At 46.9% G+C, this 22,089-nt stretch overlaps 1 protein-coding gene and 1 pseudogene across 3 annotated transcripts in view; one reads left to right on the top strand and one right to left on the bottom strand.

The window, feature by feature from the left end:
* Nucleotides 1-22,089, top strand: part of ITGB3 (integrin subunit beta 3) — a 53,663-nt gene that overhangs the window by 23,481 nt on the left and 8,093 nt on the right. For 2 of the 3 annotated variants that reach the window (XM_072746917.1, XM_072746915.1), the window contains 11 exons: nt 1,186-1,381; nt 2,722-2,974; nt 4,291-4,453; nt 5,087-5,248; nt 8,392-8,487; nt 8,904-8,993; nt 9,710-9,844; nt 11,211-11,640; nt 16,208-16,430; nt 17,748-17,848; nt 19,955-20,074. In XM_072746917.1, coding sequence (XP_072603018.1) covers nt 1,186-1,381; nt 2,722-2,974; nt 4,291-4,453; nt 5,087-5,248; nt 8,392-8,487; nt 8,904-8,993; nt 9,710-9,844; nt 11,211-11,640; nt 16,208-16,430; nt 17,748-17,848; nt 19,955-20,074 — 1,969 coding nt within the window. Of the gene's footprint in view, nt 1-1,185; nt 1,382-2,721; nt 2,975-4,290; nt 4,454-5,086; nt 5,249-8,391; nt 8,488-8,903; nt 8,994-9,709; nt 9,850-11,210; nt 11,641-16,207; nt 16,431-17,747; nt 17,849-19,954; nt 20,075-22,089 lie in introns of all 3 variants that reach the window. The other variant, XM_072746916.1, reaches the window with a different exon arrangement.
* On the bottom strand, nt 6,747-7,784 carry LOC112920691 (glyceraldehyde-3-phosphate dehydrogenase-like; annotated as a pseudogene).

Genomic DNA, 22,089 nt, shown 5'->3' with positions numbered 1-22,089 from the left:
TCAGGTGAACGGCCAATTCTTGATTTTGGCTCAGGTCATGATTTCAGGATCATGGGATCGAGACCTGCATTAGGCTCTGTGCTGAGCTTAGAGTCTGCTTGAGATTCTCTTTCTTGCCATCTCCTTCTGCCCCTTCTCCCTCCCTCTCTCCCTCTCTTTCAAATAATAAATAAATCTTTATAAGCATTGTCTTATTTAGTCCTGCATAACATCCCTGTAAGTGTGGTCTTTTATTATCTTCTTGTTATAGCTGGAGAAGCGAGGCATGGAGAGCTTCGGTGACTTACCCAAGGAACCAGCTAGCAAGAGGCAATGCTGAGATATAGTCTCTGTCAGTCTACTCCAGTCTTAGCCCCAGCTCTGCTGCCTCCCCATCCTTGTTCCCCCTATGACCTTTGTGGTGACTCCTGGGTTGGGTGCTGGGAAGAGAGAGGGAATAGCCCCTGCCCTCCCGGATCTCACACCCTAGCCAGTGTCTTGACATAGTGGCTTCCAAACTGTTTGACCCCAACCTAGAGAAAGAAATACATTGCATATTGTCATTTATTTTATCCAACTCCCAATATATAAACATTTCATAAAACAGTATTTAGTTTTACTATGTATGTATATATGTTGATACTTTCTATTCTATTCAGTTGAATTTTATTGAATAAATTGGAGGCTGAGTCGCCTACATTGATTTTTGGGACCCATGTGTGGGTCACATTTCAGTTTGAAAACTGCTGGCCTTTTTTTTTTTTAAGATTTTATTTTTATTTATTCATGAGAGACACAGAGAGGGGCAGAGCCATAGGCAGAAGGAGAAGCAGGCTCCTTGCAGGGAGCCCAATGCAGGACTCGATCCCAGGATCCTGGGATCATGACCTGAACTGAAGGCAGAGGCTCAACCACTGAGCCACCCAGGTGTCCCTGAAAACCACTGGTCTAACAGGCATTTTACAATACCAGCCTTCTTCCTAGCTACCAATCTGTGAATAGGTACTCACCTAACCTTTCTGGTACCTCAGTTTCCCCCTTCTGTATGATGGGCTATCTTAGGAGGGACCACCCAAATTCATTTTTGCTGGTTTAGCTCCAGAGGGCTGGGTGAGCTCTAGGCTTTTGGGAGTTGGCCTAGCCTATGGGAGACAGAGAGCCACATAGCTCCAATCACAGGCTTCACCTTGGGCTCCTGTCTTACAGGCCCTGCCTCTGGGCTCTCCCCGCTGTAACCTGAAGGAAAATCTGCTGAAGGATAACTGTGCCCTGGAATCCATTGAGTTCCCCATCAGTGAGGTCCGCATCCTGGAGGCCAGGCCCCTTAGCAACAAGGGTTCTGGAGACAGTTCCCAGATTACTCAAGTCAGCCCTCAGAGGATTGCGCTGCGGCTCCGGCCAGGTAGGTTGAGGGCTCTTTTCAGGGAGAGACCCTGGACAGATGGGCACAGGGCATTTCACAATGGAAATGGGGTGGAAAGAGAAGGATGTTGGGGGCAGTGTTGGGCTGGAAAATGCAGGATAATGGAAGGTATTGGAACCTGTGGTCAGACGATCTGAGTTTGAATTTTGACTCTCCCGTAGATTAGCTCTTTGACCTTGGGCAAGTTACTTAAATCTTCTAACAGAGAAGGAACTTGACAAAATGCTTATTTCTTCTTTTCCCTAATGCCTGTTTTACCTGACAACCTTGTGTTGAGGCTCAAATGAGAAGATGAGAAGGCAATTTATAATTGTTAAGCCCCCTTTCCAGGTGAGATTAGATCAGGGCACAGGGACAGACAATATAGGGGCAGGAGACCTACAGGGAAGGAAAGATTAGGCTATGAGACAGGCTTTTCGAAGCATTGATTTAGACTTTCCAGTTATATTCAGAAGATTTGGGGGATCCCTGGGTGGCTCAGCGGTTTAGTGCCTGCCTCCGGTCCAGGGCATGATCCTGGAGTCCCGGGATCAAGTCCCACATCGGGCTCCCTGCATGGAGCCTGCTTCTCCCTCTGCTTCTCCCTCTGCTTGTGTCTCTGCCTGTGCCTCTCCCTGTGTCTCTGCCCGTCCCCCTCCCCCTCCTCCTCCCTCTCCCCTTTCCTCTTTCTCTCTCTCTCTCTCTCTCTTGCGTGCATGTGCTCTCTCTCTCTCTCTGATGAATAAATAAATAAAATCTTTTAAAAAAAAGATTTAACCAAGTACCTTTTTTTTTTTTTTTTAAAGATTTTATTTATTCATGAGAGACACACACAGAGAGAAGCAGAGACACAGGCAGAGGGAGAAGCAGGCTCCATGCAGGGAGCCTGATGTGGGACTCGATCCTGGGTCTCCAGGATCAGGCCCTGGGCTGAAGGCAGCACTAAACCACTGAGCCACCCAGGCTGCCCGCCAAGTACCTTCTTTGTGCAAGGCATCTGTTAGGTGCTATGGGATTCAGAGAAGGGCAGGACATAGTTCCTGTCTTTTACAGAGTCTGAAGTGTAGTGACAGCCAAAATCTCTGTGACCCTTGGGACCCAGAAGGTTAGGCAGGGGGACATTTGGAAAGGGTAGAGAATTTTAGAATGAGGGAAAAAAAGAGGTTAATCATAAGAGGATCAAGAGATTGGAAGAGGAAAAGAATTGCAAGGGAAGAGGAGAAGGGACCAGGGCTTTCAAGTTTGATTTGATCAAGAAGTTAATTAATTTCAAGTGTGTCCAAATCCACTTATGAAATCTTGGAGAAAAGGAGAAAAACTAACATCCTCTTGCCTTTCAGATGATTCAAAGAATTTCTCCATCCAAGTTCGGCAAGTAGAGGATTACCCTGTGGACATCTACTACTTGATGGACCTGTCTTATTCCATGAAGGATGATCTGTCGAGCATCCAGAACCTAGGCACCAAGCTGGCCTCCCAGATGCACAAGCTCACCAGTAACTTGCGGATTGGCTTCGGGGCTTTTGTGGACAAGCCTGTGTCTCCATACATGTACATCTCCCCACCAGAGGCCCTCAAAAACCCCTGCTATGAGTAAGTACCTCCCTGTGGAAGCCAGGGCAGCATTCCTCCCCTTTGTCTCAGGCAGGTCCAAGTCCTGCTTCCTGTTTCTGGCTCTAGGATTGCTTTATTGCTGGCCAGATCATATCTCCTTTCTACCTTGGTCTTCCTGTCTGGCAAGTGAGCTGGCCTGTTAATGTGGAGTGATGTGTCAATAGAATCCAAGGCTGTTTGGAGGGTAGTAACTGCCAAAAACCTCTATGACCCTTGGGACCCAGAGGATTAGACAGATGGGCATTTAGAATCCACAGGGTAGACAATTTCCAGAAAGAAAACTAATCACCTTCTTGGTTTTGGTCACAAATAAGTAGGACACCAGAGAGAATGGGAGGAAAATGAGATAAAAAGTTGAGAGAAATTTATGGATAAGTAAATAGAGGAATTATGATTTCAGAAGAATTGATTCCATTGTCCTCCTCATCATCAGGAGTATTAACTCATAGTCCTACAGAGTTAAAATGCAAGGGATTAGGTCATAGTGGAGTATAAATAGAGTAGAAATGATATTCATTGAACCTTCTGATAAATCCAAATGTTGATGTGTGCCTCTGTTCACACTTTGGCTTACAGCTGAATGGCTTATTTATTTAATTGGTGGAGAGTTTAAAAATCCATGGAGTGTAATAATTTAAAATGATGGTTACTGAGCCTGACAACATATGAATTTACTTTTTAGTTTTTGACTTTATATGATGTACCCTTTTAGCCTATCTGGGTTGTAAGTTTCACCAGCAAAGATGTCAGCCATCAATTAAACAAGCCACTGGGCTGAGGACAGAAATGTTCTTGTCTAGCACAGATCTGTCAGTGTGTCAATAGTTCATGGACATTAAGTTATTTTGCTTTAAGAACTTTTGCTTTATCGTTGTGTTAATGTTACTTCAGAGAAATGTTAAGCCTAAAGTGATAGCAACAGCCATAGCCTCACTCTAATATAAGTGCTTTACATGAATTAACTCATTTAAGCTTCACAACAACTCTTAGGAGATATAACCTATCATGTCTTCATTTTTATAGAGAAGCTTGTCCCATAATGAAGTGCTGGGACCTGAACCCAGGCAGTCTGGTTCCACAGCTCACTGTCTTATCTTCCACCCTCGCTAGAAGGGAAAGCCATTGTGATGGCTCGGGCGATGTGAGGGGTTTGGAGTCTGAAAGGTCTGGGTAATTGTGGTTGTAGAGAATTGGCCTGGGCATTGTGCTCTCTCTGTCTCCCCCTCTCTCACTCTCACTTCCATACAGCCTTTCCCATCAGGGTGTCTGCTTAAATTATCCCTCTCCATCCCCAGTATGAAGACCACCTGTTTGCCTATGTTTGGCTACAAACATGTGCTGACGCTAACTGACCAGGTGACCCGCTTCAATGAGGAAGTGAAAAAGCAGAGTGTGTCACGGAACCGAGATGCCCCAGAGGGCGGCTTTGATGCTATCATGCAGGCTACAGTCTGTGATGTGAGTTTGGAGGGCGTGGAATGTCTGGTGTGGTTGTCATATATTAAAATGGGGGAAGGAAATGGTTCAGCTGTGGGAATTAGTGTGAAAAAGAGATAGGAAGTAAGCCGAGTTTTGTATCGTGTGAGCAGTAAGTTTCTCCTGAGAGGCAGTCTTTGTTTGTGTCACTCCCTGGCCAGAGCTGACATGTTTTGAACCTCATTGACCCAGATGTTTTCTGGGGAGAGTATCTTCTTGCCTTCTCTGGAAGTGTATCAGAGTCAAGCCTGGTTGACTTAACTTTAGCAAAGTGGGCAGATGTTCAGATGGGATTTCTGTAGCCCAGCCCAGTTCCACCTGTGCAGGTGGGTTTCTAGACAGGCTACATGATTATTGTGAAAAAGCTACATTTAGAGTTGAAGTATGTGTCTTTCAACTGCTTGAACTAATCAGCTGAGGCTCCTTTCCTAAGAGAACAGAAACCCTTGAATTGGAAAAGCTCCAGATTGTGTTCTAAGGACTGGGACTGAAGCCTTTCTTCAAGATGACTTATTCAGCTCTTCAGCGTGGAAGTCCTTGGGTCTTTGTCTTGTACCAATGACATGGCTAAAGTTGCCTTCTCCCTTTTGCTTATTTATTTATTTTTTAAAACAGGAGAAGATTGGCTGGAGGAATGATGCATCCCACTTGCTGGTATTTACCACTGATGCCAAGACCCATATAGCGCTGGATGGAAGGCTGGCAGGCATTGTCCAACCTAACGATGGGCAGTGTCACGTTGGCAGTGACAACCATTATTCTGCCTCCACTACTATGGTGAGATTCTTGGTACTGCCTGTGGTCCCCATTTACTATGGCCAGGGCTACGCTTACCCAGGCAGAGTTTCTGTGTGAGTATGAAGATGGCAGCTCTTTCCCTGTGCAGGGTGCAGGGCTTATGTCAGCCTTTCCTCTCACTGCTCCACCCCCCGCCCCCGTACCAACTGGACACTTTCATCCAGGGGACAGACTGCACAGCTATTATAAGTAGTCCTGGCTGTGGTTGCTCCTGCCACCACTGTCTCCACTGCCTCCAGCACCAGCAGCAGTATCATGGCCTCCAGAATGGACCCAAAGGACTTCTGCAGGTCTAGTTGGAAAGCAGGCCTTCCTGTCTACTGTGTACAGATTAGCGTCTTCTTAGAATGCCATGCTCACTTGTGGTTATTGGAAGAAGATAGGGGATAAAGAGACAAAGATCATCAAAAGAGTGGATATCTGTTCCTGTGGGGAAAGATTGAAGGGGTCCAAGTCACTTAGCTTGAAAGAAAGTTTAACTGATATATGAGAAGACTTCTTATAAGTTGTTTTCTATGGCCTTTGAGGGTCAATTGAAAGGAATGGAGTTATTACTGTAAGCCATAAAGAAATGTAAGACCCTCAGAATACTGATACTCTGGGTATCTGGGGGTAGTTATGAACTCTTCATCTCTTAAAGACAATACAACAAAACAGTTTGTCTAGGTGGCTTAACAGTATACCTGTGTAAAGGCAGGAGTCCAAGCTGGATGATCTCATGAGCTCCCTGCAAGGTCTGGGATCCCAGGGACATGTTCACAATTCACCAGCATCCCTGTTATGGCTGAGTTCCTTGGTGTCAGCCATGTCTAAGTTGGGCACTGCAAGGCATTGGGCGAGTCAGTTATCCCTGACACCTAATCTAGTGCCTTGCCTAGTGCCTCCCTCAGGGGCTGAGGGAGATAAAGGGACTATCTAAGATACCCTTTTTGGTTTAGTTGAGGAGTTGTGCTACTAGTAAAGAAGATGATTAGTGCTAAATAGATAGTGCAGTCAATAAAGGCTTTGGGGATCCAAAGGAGGAGAGCTCATCATGAACTGGGATGGTCAGGAAAGGCCTCCTATAGAAGGCAGGACCTAGGCTGTGTCTAAGGAAGGAGGAGGATTACCAAAAAGAAGGCCACTCCATGGGGGAGAAAGAGTATGCTAGCTCAGTGGTAAATGGAAGGGGAAGAGATGTGGATGCTGATTGGAAAGGAAGGCTGAGACCACCACAGGGTGGTGTGCCACTAGGATGCACACACTGGGCCAAGGCATTTATCAGTAGCTACAAAATGAGGAAACTTCAAAATGAGGCCTGACATGTATGGGAGAACAAGGGATAGGAAGACTCCAAGTTCTGCTTTTTTTTTTTTGGCTGGGTACAGTATACTTTATTGATGGTACATGGCAAGGTAGGGCTCCCCAAGCCCCTCCCCTTCCTCGGGGTCTAGAATGTAAATTGGAGATCAGGAGATTCTCAGTGTGCTGGGGGATTAAGTTGGTGCAGGGACTCCCCAGCAGCTGAGGGCCTCTCTCTTCCTCTTGTCCTTGCTGGGGCTGGTGGTCGAGGAGGGTCTTACTCCTTGGAGGCCATGTGGACCATGAGGTCCACCACCTGGTTGCTGTAGCCGAATTCATTGTCATACCAGGAAATGAGCTTGACAAAGTGGTCATTGAGGGCAATGCCAGCCCTGGCGTCGAAGGTGGAAGAGTGGGTGTCACTGTTGAAGTCACAGGAAACAACCTGGTCCTCAGTGTAGCCCAGGATGCCCTTGAGGGGGCCCTGCGATGCCTGCTTCACTACCTTCTTGATGTCGTCATATTTGGCAGCTTTCTCCAGGAGGCAGGTCAGATCCACAACTGACACATTGCAGGTGGGGACACAGAAGGCCATGCCAGTGAGCTTCCCGTTCAGCTCAGGGATGACCTTGCCCACAGCCTTGGCGGCGCCAGTGGAAGCAGGGATGATGTTCTGGGCAGCTCCTCGGCCGTCACGCCACAGTTTCCCAGAGGGGCCGTCCACGGTGGATGGTGGTCATGAGGCTCTCCACGATGCCAAAGTGGTCATGGATGACTTTGGCTAGAGGAGCCAAGCAGTTGGTGGTGCAGGAGGGAGTTGTCATACTTCTCGTGGTTCACGCTCATCAGAAACATGGGGGCATCAGCAGAGGGAGCAGAGATGATGACCCTCTTGGCCCCGCCCTTCAAGTGAGCCCCAGCCTTCTTCATGGTGGTGAAGACCCCAGTGGACTCCACAACATACTCAGCACCAGCATCACCCCATTTGATGTTGGCGGGATCTTGCTCCTGGAAGATGAAGATGGACTTCCCGTTGATGACAAGTTTCCCGTTCTCAGCCTTGACTGCTGTGGAATTTGCCGAGGGTAGAATCATACTGGAACATGTACACCATGTAGTTGAGATCAATGAAGGGGTCACTGATGGCAACAATATCCACTTTGCCAGAGTTAAAAGCAGCCCTGGTGACCAGGAGCCCAATACAGCCAAATCCGTTCACTCCGACCTTCACCATCGTGTCTCGGGGGGACGCGGCTGGCACTGCACCAGAAGATGTGGCTGTCTGTTGAACAGGGAGGAGGAGAGAGCCCCAAGTTCTGCTTTGCAGCCCCCTCTTTCCTTCCTGCTCCTCGCCCATCCCTCTCTCCTCTGTGCCCCAACATCACCTTGTGATGCCACTCTTTGGATCTTCACTTTGTTTTGTAGTTGTATGTACCTGTCTTTAGTACCAGCCTATGAGCTCCTTGGCAGCAGAGACTATGATATATTTGTCATTCAATAAGTGTTTGTTAAATGAGTTAATGGAAAACAAAATGAGGCCTGACAGTACCTGGCTCATGGAAGCTGCTCCTTGGTATGAATGCATTGAAGTCTAGTGGGAAGAAAGAGGCTTGGTTTTGATACCACCAACCTCTGCCTCTTCATCTATCCCTGGAGTTCACAATTGGGTTTGTGTTGCTACTTACCCCCTTGCCTCATATTGATCATGGGGTAGAAAGGTTCAAGCACCACAACCGTCTGGGCCACAGCCCAAATCAGCTGAGTCCTAAGGCTTAGAATTCAGGGATGTATGTGAATAGAGGTGAATTCTTAACCGAACTCCATGTTCTCTCTTTTTACAGGATTATCCCTCTCTGGGACTGATGACAGAGAAGCTATCCCAGAAAAACATCAATTTGATCTTTGCAGTAACGGAAAATGTGGTCAATCTCTACCAGGTGACTACATCTTCAGGGCTTCCCGGAGTGGGGCCTGTGATGGGTGGACCTGTGTCAGGAAACCAGCGCACACAAGCATGGCCAGTGTCCCCAACCAGGAGAGCCTCTCCTCCAACCTCTTCCCAGGAGCTAATGAGTTCTTTTTATAGTCTCTCCTCCAGCCTTGAACCTAGCAGGATGGGTGTGTTGGTGTTTGCAGAGCCAGAGGGAAATCATTTAGTGAGGGATGTGAGAGGTTCTTTATAATTTTATACTCAAGGCTGAAAAACTGCTAGATTTATTACTGGCAGTGACAGGTAAAATATCCCATCATTCCCTCCATCTTCGCTTCAAGACCCTTGGTCTGATTTGGGAGGGCTTTTGGAGATGACTATCTTCATTCAGTCAGCCTTGCCCATCTTTGTCTTCCTTCCTAGAACTACAGTGAGCTCATCCCAGGGACCACAGTGGGGATTCTGTCTACGGATTCCAGCAATGTCCTTCAGCTCATTGTTGATGCTTATGGAGTAAGTGTCCTGCCTGGGGATGGGCCTGCTAAGAATCCACCTCACTTGGCATTACCCAGCAGGGCTAGATTTGGGAGTCCTGGATGTTAATCCACCATGCAGCCTTCACTGCCTTCCTCTTATTCTTCTAGACACTGGCAGATGGCCAGCACCAGGAGGAATGCAGCTTTCAGAGAGAGAGAAATGGCTCATAAAGGAATGCCAGGGAGTATTAGAAGCAATGGGTGAAGAGCTTAGAGAAGGTGGGAAGGAAAAAGAGGCTGGAGATGGTGATGAGGAAGGAGCAAATTGGAGGAAGGATAGGGTGAGGAATAGGGCTCCAACATGAGAGAGTAGAGGGGGGCTGAACCATGGGGAAGGTGAGGTTGGTTAAAAATTAGAAAAAAATGCTACTCTCCAAGGTGAGCAGGACTAGCACTCCCTTTTTGCACGTCCATGAGGCTTGCAGGAGGGTGTAGATGGTTTAGATTCTACTCAGACTCACCCATGCACCAGTCCCCACTGGAGAGAGAGAGGAGCAGGTCTTGGGCAAGAAATATAGTAAGAAACAGGCTCCTGGGGATGTTCTCCTCTGGCGGCTTCTAGGTGAACCTCAGCATCTGGCCCTGCCAGTGTGAATCCAGGGCCACCCGATAGATTTTGCTTGGAATGGAATTGGTTCCTATCCCCTTCCTCTCAGCTCATCTCCTTACCTTCTTCTGCCTGTTTCTGCTTAGAAAATCCGCTCTAAAGTGGAGCTGGAAGTGCGTGACCTCCCCGAGGAGTTGTCTCTATCCTTCAACGCCACCTGTCTCAACAATGAGGTCATCCCGGGCCTCAAGTCTTGTGTCGGCCTCAAGATTGGAGACACGGTGAGGTGGGCTGAGCTGAGCAGGGGATGAAGCTGCACCACTTGCCCCAGCCTATACCCCGCCCCCCCCCCAGCATCTGGGATCACCCCTCCCCTTCTTTCCCTACAACTTCTTCCTGAAGGTCGTAACAAGTCAGATATAATGGAGCTGCCAACCTTTTCCTCCAAGGCTCCTGTTGTCTAAACTTCTCTGTTATGTAAACTTCACCATCAGGATTTAAAAAAAACTTGCATTTAAGTTACCTCTGTTTGTGTATGCCTAGTTGATTGCAAATGCAGATATCTCTCACCTTAAGCCCCTAACCAAAGTAACACCTTTCTTTCCTCTACAATGTAAAGTGACAGTGTTATCTGTACGTATTTATTGAGCACTGACTTTGTACCAGGCATCATTCTAGGTGCTGAAGATTCACCAGCAAATGGAACCTTCAAAAATACCAAACACCCACTGTCGTAGACTTTCCGAATGCAAATGTTCATTTTGCTCCTCCAGTCCCTCTATGGTCTCTATGGCTTTCTTTCCTCAGTGGTTTCTTCTCCTCTGCTTCTGCCTAAAGGGGAGGGGTTGGTGAAGAGGGAAAGAAGCAGAAGGGGGGGGGGTAGCTATATCCATATCATCTGTATATCTGTCTCTATCCATCTGTCTGTATATCTATCTATATTCTAGAACATGTACATATATCCCATCTAAGAAATATTGGCCGGAAAGGTGTACGATTGCTCCAGTGATGAAATGACATATGGAAATTAAACAGATCCTGACCCTGTGGTTGGTGACTGTGTGGTGTTGTGTGGTGCAAAATAGTGCTGTGTATGTCTTGCTACAAAGACATATGACATTGTGTCATCAGTCCAGCTAGCTTAGTTGGCCAGAGCAGAATGTTTATAAGATCACAGGTTCTGTTCTGCTTGAGCTGGCTTATTTTGTGTGTGGAATTAAGAAAACCCTAGCCTCTCTTATGACTGTAAATCATATCTGTGCACCCAGATATAACTGGACAACTGTCCCCAGGCTCTTTTTTTTTAAATTTTTATTTATTTATTCATGAGAGACAGAGAGAGAGGCAGAGACACAGGCAGTGGGAGAGGCAGGTTCCATGCGGGGAGCCTGACGTGGGACTCGATTCTGGGTCTCCAGGATCAGGCCCTGGGCTGAAGGCGGCACTAAACCACTGAGCCACCCGGACTGCCCTGTCGCCAGGCACTTCTTTTTGTTTTGCAGACCTGGGTAGTGGGGAAACTGAGGAACTCCAGATTTCTGGGGGTTGGACATTCCCTGGACAGGACAGGGCACAGCTTCTCTCCCCTGGGGCCAGAGTGTAAACAGGGTCCACCCATGTCTGAATGTGATCTTCCTTTTCTCCCAGGTGAGCTTTAGCATTGAGGCCAAGGTGCGAGGCTGCCCCCAGGAGAAGGAGAAGTCCTTCACCATCAAGCCCGTGGGCTTCAAAGACAGCCTCACCGTCCAGGTCACCTTTGACTGTGACTGTGCCTGCCAGGCCCAGGCTGAGCCTTCCAGTCACCGCTGCAACAATGGCAATGGGACCTTTGAGTGTGGAGTGTGCCTCTGTGGGCCTGGCTGGCTGGGGTCCCAGTGTGAATGCTCAGAAGAGGACTATCATCCCTCCCAGCAGGACGAGTGCAGCCCCCGGGAGGGCCAGCCCGCCTGCAGCCAGCGGGGCGAGTGCCTGTGTGGCCAATGTGTCTGCCACAGCAGTGACTTTGGCAAGATCACGGGCAAGTACTGCGAGTGTGATGACTTCTCCTGTGTCCGCTACAAGGGGGAGATGTGCTCAGGTGAGTACAACTGCCTGCCCTCCTATCCCTGGACGCACTCTCGCTCACACATTGGCAGCCTCTGGAAACTTTAGGCCAGGGCTTAGGTAGGCACAGGAAGGCCCGGCAGACAGAGCTGAGTGGATGGTGTTCCACTCCCACGACGGAAAACAGAAGGAGGCTCTCTTTAATTCCTCTCAGCTCCCTGAGTCCTTGTTCCTGGGGCACACACAGAAGTGGAAGTGAACTTCTGCTCCAGGGGACTTCTCTCCTAGAATAGCATGGGGAGGAGTGGGGAAGCTTGAAGGTGAAGACAGCTTTTTTTTTTTCTTTTCTTTTGTCTGCCCTTTTGGTAATACTTTAAGTCATTGATTCCTAATTGTTTGAAGGATATGGACCAATCCCTTTTTTTAGGTTAAAAAAAAAAATCACTGACTGATAGTAATTGGATTTTTAGTAGTTACAGATTTCGAAATTTCATGCTATCAGAATATATAGTAAAATTAGTAATAATTATTTTACATGAATTTGTCTTTTCATCATAAGACTTGGAAAATAGTAAAAAAGGAAGACAATGGAGCACATTTAGTGAGGCAATATGCTTGGAACAAAGGTTGGAAAATTATATATGTATTATATGTTGGCACTATTTTGTTATCATTATTGGCAGTGCTATTGCTTTTTGGATTCTAGGCCTGTGCTATCAAATATAGTAGCCACGTGTGGCTATTTACACTTAAATTAAGCAAATTGAATTATAACTTAAGTAAAATTTAAACATTTAAATTCAATGAAAAATGAAAAATTCAGTTCCCCTTTTGCTCAGGAACTATTTGTGGCCAGTGGCTGGTGCGCTGGACAGCACATAAATTGGAAATCATTGCCATTGAGAGGTCCAGCCTACAGATGGAGGACTATGATTTTGAGTCCTTCTACCTCAGGATACTGAGTTTTTGTCCTTCTCATTACAAAATTAAGTAAGATCTTGAGGACCATGGAAAATCTCAAGCTGGTTTTTTCTTGCCCCAAAGACCATTTCTAGGATACTTCCCCAGCTAGAAGAAGTCAAACTGATATGAGTGTAGTCTTTATCTGCAGACATGCTGACAGTACTCTCAGAGGCAAATAGCAGTTCTGAGTAGTTCTTGGGGCACTGGGGATAGGTTTTTGCTGGGTTATGATCACTGAGGCTTGATCCCTCTTGTGACAGAGAGATTGAAGACATTTGCAAATTGGTTGGGATTGGTTTATGGGTATATTTTGTAGCCAATCAACAGAGATTATAATTGGCTTTCATGGTGATCAGATCTATGACTCAGATTGACTTCCTTTGCATTCTGAATGCAAAGGAAGCTTGATTAGAGGGGCACCTGGGTGGCTTTGTTGGTTAAGCGTCTGTCTTCTGCTCAGGTCATGATCCTGGAGTCCTGGGATGGAGCCCCTGCATAGGGTTCCCTGCGCAGTGGGGAGTCTGCTTCTCCCCCTGCCACTCCCTCTCCCCCTTCCTCTGCTCATGTGTGCTCTCTCTCTCTCAAATAAATAAATAAAATCTTAAAAAAGAAAGCTTGATTAGAAAGGTAAATCTGTCATTCTAAAGCATGGCCAAGTAACATAAGAATGGCTTATTTTTAAAATTTATTAAAAGATTTTATTTATTCATGAGAGACATAGAGAGGGAGGCAGAGACATAGGCAGAGGAAGAAGGCAGCTCCATGCGGGGGGCCCAATGTGGGACTCATCCGATCCCAGGACCACGGGATAATGACCTGAGCCGAAGGCAGACATTCAACCACAGCCACGCAGGTGCCCCGCTTATTTTTATTATCTGCCACATTATTTCCTTTACTCATGCCAACAAAATTTGAGAGAGAGCTTGCAGAGAAATAACATCAGGGAGATGAGGGGAGAGAGAATGAGAGCAGGTACAGACACGCACACACATACAAACAGCAGTTTGAATTAGGGGCTGAGGCAGGAATTTCAGCTCATTTTAATATTTAATAGTACTTACATCATATTCAAAGCACCGAAGGGAATGAGTAAGTTTGATGTGGGAGACCATGTGGAGAAGCTTGGGACTCAGGGGGAGAGGGTGGTCCTAGGAGAGGCCTACAGACAGCCCCTTGGGGGCACCAGGGACAGAGGGAGGTCTACTATTCCTTTGCCTCATGGTTCCTGGTCTGGTGTGATGCAGGGTGGGAGGGATCCTATCCAGCAGATCCTTCTGCTGCTGGCTGCACTGAAGCCATAAAACAAAGCTGCCTGGGTCAGCAGCCTGCTTCCTGCCTCCTACTGGTGCAAGAACAGCTCGTCCCCAGTGTGCGCTCCAGCTTAACTCTTGAGGGAATCCCAGCCAGCCGCAGTCGTCTCTGAGAGGCCTTCCTTACCCTGCTTCCAGGCAGAGTGTTATGTGCTTCCTGGTTTCAGGTCTGGATCCTGTGGTGCCACCATCATACTCTCCAGTAACAGATACTCAGGGACACACACTTATTGAGCACCTGTTCTGTGCCAGGCACTTGGTCCCTATGGGTGAACAGGGGTCATGTGTGATTCCTGACCTGTCAGCTTGTAGACTGGTTCACCATTGTCTCTCCCCAGAGCAGCTGGCCTGTGGTCTGTTTTATGCTGCAAGCTGGCTCAGGAGGGTGGCAAGCTATGACTTAGCTATTTCCCCAGCTCTGGCCTTCCCCCTCCCTGCCCCTTCCCCCCTTCCCCACTGGGGCATGGTCTTTGTGGTTACATGTTCTCAGCACTCCTGCCCCAAACATCAGGGAGTGCATCCTTGTCCTTAAGGGACTCTCATTCCTGCCACATCCATGAGCATAGATTGACTAGGTACCCTGAGCCACCCCTGAGTTCTGTGCTGTAGTGTTGTGGGATAGAGAGACACAAATAAGAGTTTTGCCCTTAATTAACTTACCTAAAGATAATTCACAACATGAGGCAGAACCTCCAAATCTTGGAAGTGAGGTGTCCTTGGGGAATAGTCCTAGGAGTTCTGGGAGTTCTAGGAGTCCACTGGAGAGAGACTCATTGTAGACAGAGGAAGCCTGGGTGGCTTTATGGAGGAAGTAGAGGATGTCAAACAGAGGGCTGTCTCATAAAGCTGAAGAGTGGAGCTAAGCGTCAGCCCAGAGGGTCAAGCTGCATAGGGAGAGTAGTTGCATTCCCTGGCACCTGAAATGCCTGCTCTTGCCTTTCCCCTCCCCTTCTCTAAGCTCTACCCCTCCCCTGCTGCCTTCTTTTCTATTTCCTTCCTCTCTCTTACACTTTCTTTTCATTCCTTGCTCCCTGCTCTGACTTTCCTGTGAACCCAGGCTCAGCCACCCTTTTGCTGGAGGGGTGCCAGTCCTGTGGCATTACCACACTGTGGCTTCCTTTCAAGGGTTGACCCTCCCAGGGCTTGGGATCCGCCTGCTGACTCTAGCCTGCCACTTGACTCCCAGCCTTACCCACTGGCTTGCCTGGCACATCATCTTCTCAAAGATTACTTTGTTTGGCCCCACAGAGGAAACAGTATGCGACAGGGGTTTCTGAGGAGGCTGAGGCCTCTCAGTGTTGCCAATCCTCTGTGGGGTTGCCTTTCCCTGTCTAGGACCTATGGTTAAAAGCTGGTTGTAGTGGACACTGGGGGGCCCCCGCTCTCCTGGCTATCACTGGGGAGCAGAAGGTGCCAGCTAGTGGCTGATTGAGCCTGCCTATGCACCTCTCTCTCTCCTCCACCATCTTGGGGCCCATTGGCTCACACAAGTGGCATGGTTTTCAGACCAATTGAAGTTACTTCCGCCTTGCTCCCTGCCTTTCCTCTGATTAACAATCAGATTTTTATTATTCATCCACTTCTTCCTGATTCAGAATCCTTGAGAATGAGTCACCTTTTCTTCCAAGTTTGGGAACCAAGTTTTCAAGCCTTGTTAAATGCTTAGGGGGAATGTAGCACTGGATGTAACACCTGCATTTAACCAACCTAACCCCCACCCCAGCCCTCTCTCTCCCATTCCTACACTCATGCAGTGGAGTGAATAGGTCTTCCCTTCTAGGGTTGATGGCTCTTGGCAATGATCATGCAGCATGGGGTACATGCTGGTGAATGTGTGTATGTTTTCCAGGAATTGAGGAGATTAACTCCATGGAAATAGAGACCTTGTGTGTCTTGTTCACTGCCGAATCTCCAGTGCCCCAGCATGAACTCAATAAATATTTGTTGAGTAAAGGAACATATAAGTAAACAAACATTGATTGCATGCCTACTCTGTTTCAGATGTTATGCTAATCACTACTGATGACAAATTGATATGGGTCCTCTCCCGTTGGGGAGGTCATGATCTAGAAAGAGAAACAGATAGGGAAACAAATGGGCTGACTGTAAGGGTTAAAATAAAGGTACACGCAAGTGCCAGGAGAACACATGACAATTGATTTGCCCTGGGGAGGATGGAAGGAAAGTGTGGAAGGTGGTGAACCACTTGGTGTGGTGCTAATGAGTGGTGGCAGGAGGACAGTAGAGGAAGGTAGAGCAGGGAGCAGGCTGAGCCGCGGGGTGGGGACCCTCACCTGCCACCTGCCCCCTTGGGCTGTGTGCTTCCAGGCCATGGCCAGTGCAGCTGTGGGGACTGCCTGTGTGACTCCGACTGGACCGGCTACTACTGCAACTGTACCACGCGCACTGACACGTGCATGTCCAGCAACGGGCTGCTGTGCGGCGGTCGGGGCAAGTGTGAGTGTGGCAGCTGCGTGTGCATCCAACCTGGCTCCTACGGGGACACCTGCGAGAAGTGCCCCACCTGCCCTGACGCCTGCACCTTTAAGAAGTGAGTGGGCAGAGAAGTGAATAGGAGAGAGCTGGGTGCTGGAAAGAGGGAGAGGGTACCTCAGGCTGGAATCTACCCCCCCCCCCCCCACAATCCCTCCAGGGCCTGTCTCTTACTCACCAAAGCTTTAGGAAGAGGAATCTGCTGGGGAGGAGTCTAGCTTTCCTCTTTGCACTGAAAAGTTTGGGCTAAGTTGGAGGGAGAGCCAACCCTGCAGGGTCCAGGGTAGTTCCCACGGGACTCTAGTTGGAGAAACAGTTCCCTGGGCTGCCATTCCTGAATCCCTGAGTTGGGAGGAAGGCTAAACCAGGGAGCTTCTGGAGAATTTCACTGCTAATGTACTGATTCTGGGGGAGATATGGGCTGGAGTTATGAAGGACGCTGTGAGATGGGAGAAGGTCACCAGCACAAACTGCATTCATCTGGGGGTCAAGGATGCCCTGCCATTTCTCTTGCTACTTTATTTATTTATTTTTAATTTTTATTTATTTATGATAGTCACAGAGAGAGAGAGAGAGAGAGAGAGGCAGAGACATAGGCAGAGGGAGAAGCAGGCCCCATGCACTGGGAGCCCAATGTGGGATTCGATCCCGGGTCTCCAGGATCGTGCCCTGGGCCAAAGGCAGGCGCTAAACCGCTGCGCCACCCAGGGATCCCTCTCTTGCTACTTTAAACAGGGCTAGACTCATGGGTGCACAGTCTGTGCATTTGTACAGTGCTCTGTGCTTAGAAGGGGCCTACACTCGGTATACCACTCTGCTGGCACTGTCTTATAATTCTTAGTAATTTTTTTTTATTTAAATTTTTATTTATTTATGATAGTCACACACAGAGAGAGAGAGAGGCAGAGACATAGGCAGAGGAGAAGCGGGCTCCATGCACCGGGAGCCTGATGCGGGCTTCGATCCCGGGTCTCCAGGATCGCGCCCCGGGCCAAAGACAGGCGCTAAACCGCTGCGCCACCCAGGGATCCCCTTAGTAATTTTTGAACAAGGGACCTGACATTTCCTTTTGCACTGGGCCCCCAGACTATGTGACTGGTTCTGCCTTTAAGGCTTCCCAAACTGGCGTAGACTTCATTTCCTTTCATACTCTCTCGAATGGGACATGAAGAAGATTAATGAGGGTGCTGAGGTCCTCTGTCTGCCAGGCCTCTCACTCTGAACTCCAGAGTTGACCCTCTGGGCTCCCAGGATTGTTTTACAGGTGTTTATTTTCTGCGACGGAGCAGCTTTTTGGTGTGTGGTGGTCAGAGCCAGACAGACTGTGTAGGCTTGCTTCTCCCTTGTCTTACTCTTGGTGTCCTCTCTCTTTTAGGGAGTGTGTGGAGTGTAAGAAATTTGACCGAGGAGCTCTCCATGATGATAATACCTGCAACCGTTACTGTCGTGATGAGATTGAATCTGTGAAGGAGCTTAGTAAGTTCAACATGTCTTAGAGTTGCGTGCATGCACACACACACACACACACACACACACACAGCTTCTAGAGTTTTTCAATTAATCCCAGCATCTGTCCAACACTCATCAGTAACGTGGAAGAGTAATTCCCACCTCAGAGGCATGTTGTGCAGACCTGATGCACACTAGGCACTTCATAAAAGCTGGCTTCCCTGAATCCTCTTGCACCTCTACTAATTTGTTTCATGGTCCCTCTTCATTCTGCTTCCCAGCACCCACAGATGCAGCAAGATCCTACAAATAGCTTTTTTCCCCCTACAAATAACTTTTAAATAACTGATTTCAGGCAACCCTAACTTTACCTCCCCAAGAAAGAGAAGACAGTGCATTCTATTTGACAGATGGAGAAACTGAGGCACAGAGTGACAGTCATCCTTTTTAGTAAGCTAGTAAGCATTTACTAAGTTTACTTAACTAACAGTGTTAAATGATACCCAGGTATGCAGCTTTGCTGGTTTGGAGGGAAAACTTCACCCTTATGGATTTATAGCTAAAATAATTATGCTGGGGCCCTTCTTGGAATAAGACAGATAAAAATACAGTGGGGAGCAAGACTCTTGCTTGCAGTTATTCTGATTTGCACTTTACCTTGACTTAAAAGGAGATAATCTTTCCTGCTGTCAGCAAATCTGATAAGATTTCTGGGTCAGCTAGGCATTGGCTGGTTCCAGGGAGATAGATGGTAATCTCTCCTGAGATAGCCATCTCCTATGAAGGCAGAAAACATGTTTTTTAGTGACAGCCACAGTAAGACACAGCCAGCTTCTGGCTGTGGGTGTTACAGAAAATGGTCAGATCTCTGAACCCTTTGTTTAATATCAGAAGTGGGGCTGGGAGTGGGGGTAGGGATTTGGGGATTGAATTTGAAGAGACAGCCTTTTCTCTGCAGGAGATTGGGTATATGCTATGATTAGTTTAGGGGGCAGAGACTGCTGAGAGAGATGTGAGATGTTTTTATTACCTAGACTAGTTGTATATCACGGGTTAGCTTTTACCCCCTCCCCCATGCCATGATAATAATCAAAATGGATGCTTGTTTATGGATTGTATAACTTATACAAGTTATGAAGGTGTCCTTTCATAATACAATCTTACCCTTTCCTCAACCACCTAGTAAAGTAGAACTGTAGTATTGTTGTTACCTTCATTTTGCAGATGAGGAAATGGAATCTCAGGAAAGTTACACAACTTGCCCGAACAAGTTAAGCTTAGAACTAAATCTGGAAATCCTTACCCTTTCTGTTGTTTTCTTATACCACTGGTTTTCTGAAGGCTTGTAGAGTTCAAGTCTGTAGGATGTGTGCTCTGAGACTCATGTTTGCATTCTGCTCTGTCAGGTACTTGTGATGTGACCTTGGGACATTTGCTTAACTTCATCTTGTGTCAGTTTTACTCATCTGGCTTCATCACTATAGGGCATAGTGCAGCTGATGGAGGGATACTTATAGTTTCCCTGTCAGGATAAGAGGTTTTAGAATCAGAAGGGGTGAAGCCTACAAAATGTGATGGGAGGCAGAGAAGAGGGGGTGGCTCTAGAGGGGAATGTTGGATCAGAAGTAACAATGGAAGAAATATAAATGCTGAGTCAACAAGCTATTAAGAATTGTTGGACAAGCAGAGAAAGGAAGGAGAGGGAAGATATCACCCACTGTGTGTTAGGTACTGTTTACTTTAAGCCACTTAGTTCTCTACCAGCCTTGTGAGGTAGAGTATCATTTTCTTTTTTTCTTTTTTTAGATGAAGAAGGATATAGCTGATGAGGTCAAGTTACTTTTCCAGCATTACACAGCCAGCAGGTGGTAGAGCTTTGAATCAGACCATGTAACATGTTATGTCCTTTTTGAAGGAAGGAATAAGAACCTAAAAGCGTCTGGGAGGAACAAAATACAGAAGTGAGAGTCATCTAGAGGCAATTTCCAGGCCATCTCAAATCTAGGCATCTTGCCTAATGTTAGACATAGTGTTTATATACTTTCTCAGAAGTTTCATGACTGGGGTTTGGGAATGATTCCATCTTCCAGGAATTGACTCGCTTTTCATTCTCCCATCTTTTCCCTTCCTTAGAGGATACTGGCAAGGATGCAGTGAATTGTACATACAAGAATGAGGATGACTGTGTCGTCAGATTTCAGTACTATGAAGACTCCAGTGGAAAGTCCATTCTCTATGTGGTAGAAGAGCCAGGTAAGTGAACCCTGAGGGCCATGTTAGGCAGTAGTTTCCCCCTATTCCTCTACTTATACAACAGCTAGGTTAAAACTGACCTTACAACTGATAAGTTAGGGCCTGTCATCTGGGTATGGATAATATTTAAATACAAATGTTAGTGACAAAGTGACTCTGCTAATTGAGATAGAAAAATAAGAAGGTGGGTAAGGAAAAGAAGAAGGTAGAGGGGCACCTGGGTCATTCAGTTTGTTTAAGTGTCCGACTTGATTTTGGCTCAGGTCATGATCTCAGGGTCGTGGGATTGAGCCCCACATCAGACTATGCACTTAGCATGGAGTCTGTTTGAAATTCTCTCCCTCTGCCCCTCCACCCGCTCATGCTCTCTAAATAAATTAAATAAATAAATAAATAAATACATAATTTTTTTTTTTTTTAAAAAGGAAGGTAGATATAGATCCCATGAAGGGACAAAAATGTATCGTGGCATTTTTTGAGGTGGCAGTGTTAAGAAGTAAGGAATTTAAAGTCTAGGGCTTTTCAGCATCTGCTCTGTTAAAAGTTAGGTGGTTGCCAAGAGCAACCAGCCTGCAGCTTCAGAGGAAGGCCTCATGTTGACCTTACCAGGTTGACCATGAGACATGGTACTGGATTTGAGGCACCAAGCTAAGGTGCCCTGAACACTGAAAAGATAGGCCTCTGGAAGCAGGAGGAGCTCATCTATCATACACAGACCAACTGTCACCATCTAATACAATAAATTTGCTTGCTTCCCCTTACTACCTCTGTCTCCTTTCTTTCTCTTAAACAACAGACTAAGCTATGAATCATTAGAAAATATATTCGAGTACTTATTATATATCAGGCAGTGGACTAGGTTCTGGGAGTGTAACAATAAATAAAGCAGATGTGGCACTAACAGGTCAGGGGAAAGGAGCACATAAATTGATTATGACACCTGCTGAGGGGCAAGGGCTATGGTATGGCAGAGGGTAGATAAGAACTTATGGAAGTGAAGGATCAGTGTCTGAAGGCAGAGACTAAATCAGTTGATTGCTTGACATTCTTAACAGCTGTAGGAATTTCTTCAAATCTTCCTTCAGACCAGTGTCCAGCAAACTCTTTCTGCCAAGGACCATGTAAGTATATTAGGCTTTGTGGGCCATGTGGTCTCTGCCATGACTACTCTGCCATTGTACCTGGAAAGCAGCAATACATTTAATGCATGAGCCTAAGTATATTTACAAAAACAGGTAGTAAGCCACATTTGGCTCCCAGACCATAGTTGGCTGGCCCCTGCCTTAGGAAAATGGGTCTCAAACTTTTGTATTGTTGTTAAAATCCAAAGTCCTGGGACACCTGGGTGGCCTAGTGGTTGAGCACCTGCCTTTTTAGCTCAGATCATGATCCTGGAGTCCTAGGATCAAGTCCCACATCTGGTTCCCTGTGGGGGTTCCCTGCTTCTCCCTCTGCCTATGTCTCTGCCTCTCTTTCTGTGTCTCTCATAAATAAATAAATAAAATCTTAAAAAAAAAAATCCAGAGTCCAGAGCCCTGTCCTACTTCCATGAGCTTCTGTGTCCTTGGTTAGTGCTCCTGGCAGATGTGATACACCCAATATTTGAGTGCTTCTGTTTTGGACACATCACTTCCCCTAGTGAGCCTTTTCAGACTGTCTCCAGCATCCATTTTGCTGATTTGGTTGGGTGCTCCTATTTGCTTCTCAAAGCAGCTATGCTTCCCTTAGAAGGGCCTTCATCAGACCATTAAATTGCATCTTTAGTCACCCATCTCCCTCAGTAAATCACAAGTTCCTGGAACACAGGAACTGTCTTTCTTATCTATTGTTATATCCGTATTTGGCTCAGTCATCTACAGAGAAGATATTTAACGGTTTTTGAATGAATTAATAGGACTTATTATTTCTAGGAGACAGGCAGACTTGTATACATCTTGATATCTGCTGGGAGAATTTTGGCTGCTTGGAGAAGGAAAGGGGTGAGAGTGGGAAGAAACTCTGCCTCATCTGTGTCA

Source organism: Vulpes vulpes, chromosome 2 (assembly GCF_048418805.1).
Source record: "Vulpes vulpes isolate BD-2025 chromosome 2, VulVul3, whole genome shotgun sequence".
Classification (NCBI taxonomy): domain Eukaryota; kingdom Metazoa; phylum Chordata; class Mammalia; order Carnivora; family Canidae; genus Vulpes; species Vulpes vulpes.
The sequence above is the reverse complement of the archived record's forward strand: the minus strand, read 5'-3'. Positions and strand labels throughout refer to the sequence as shown.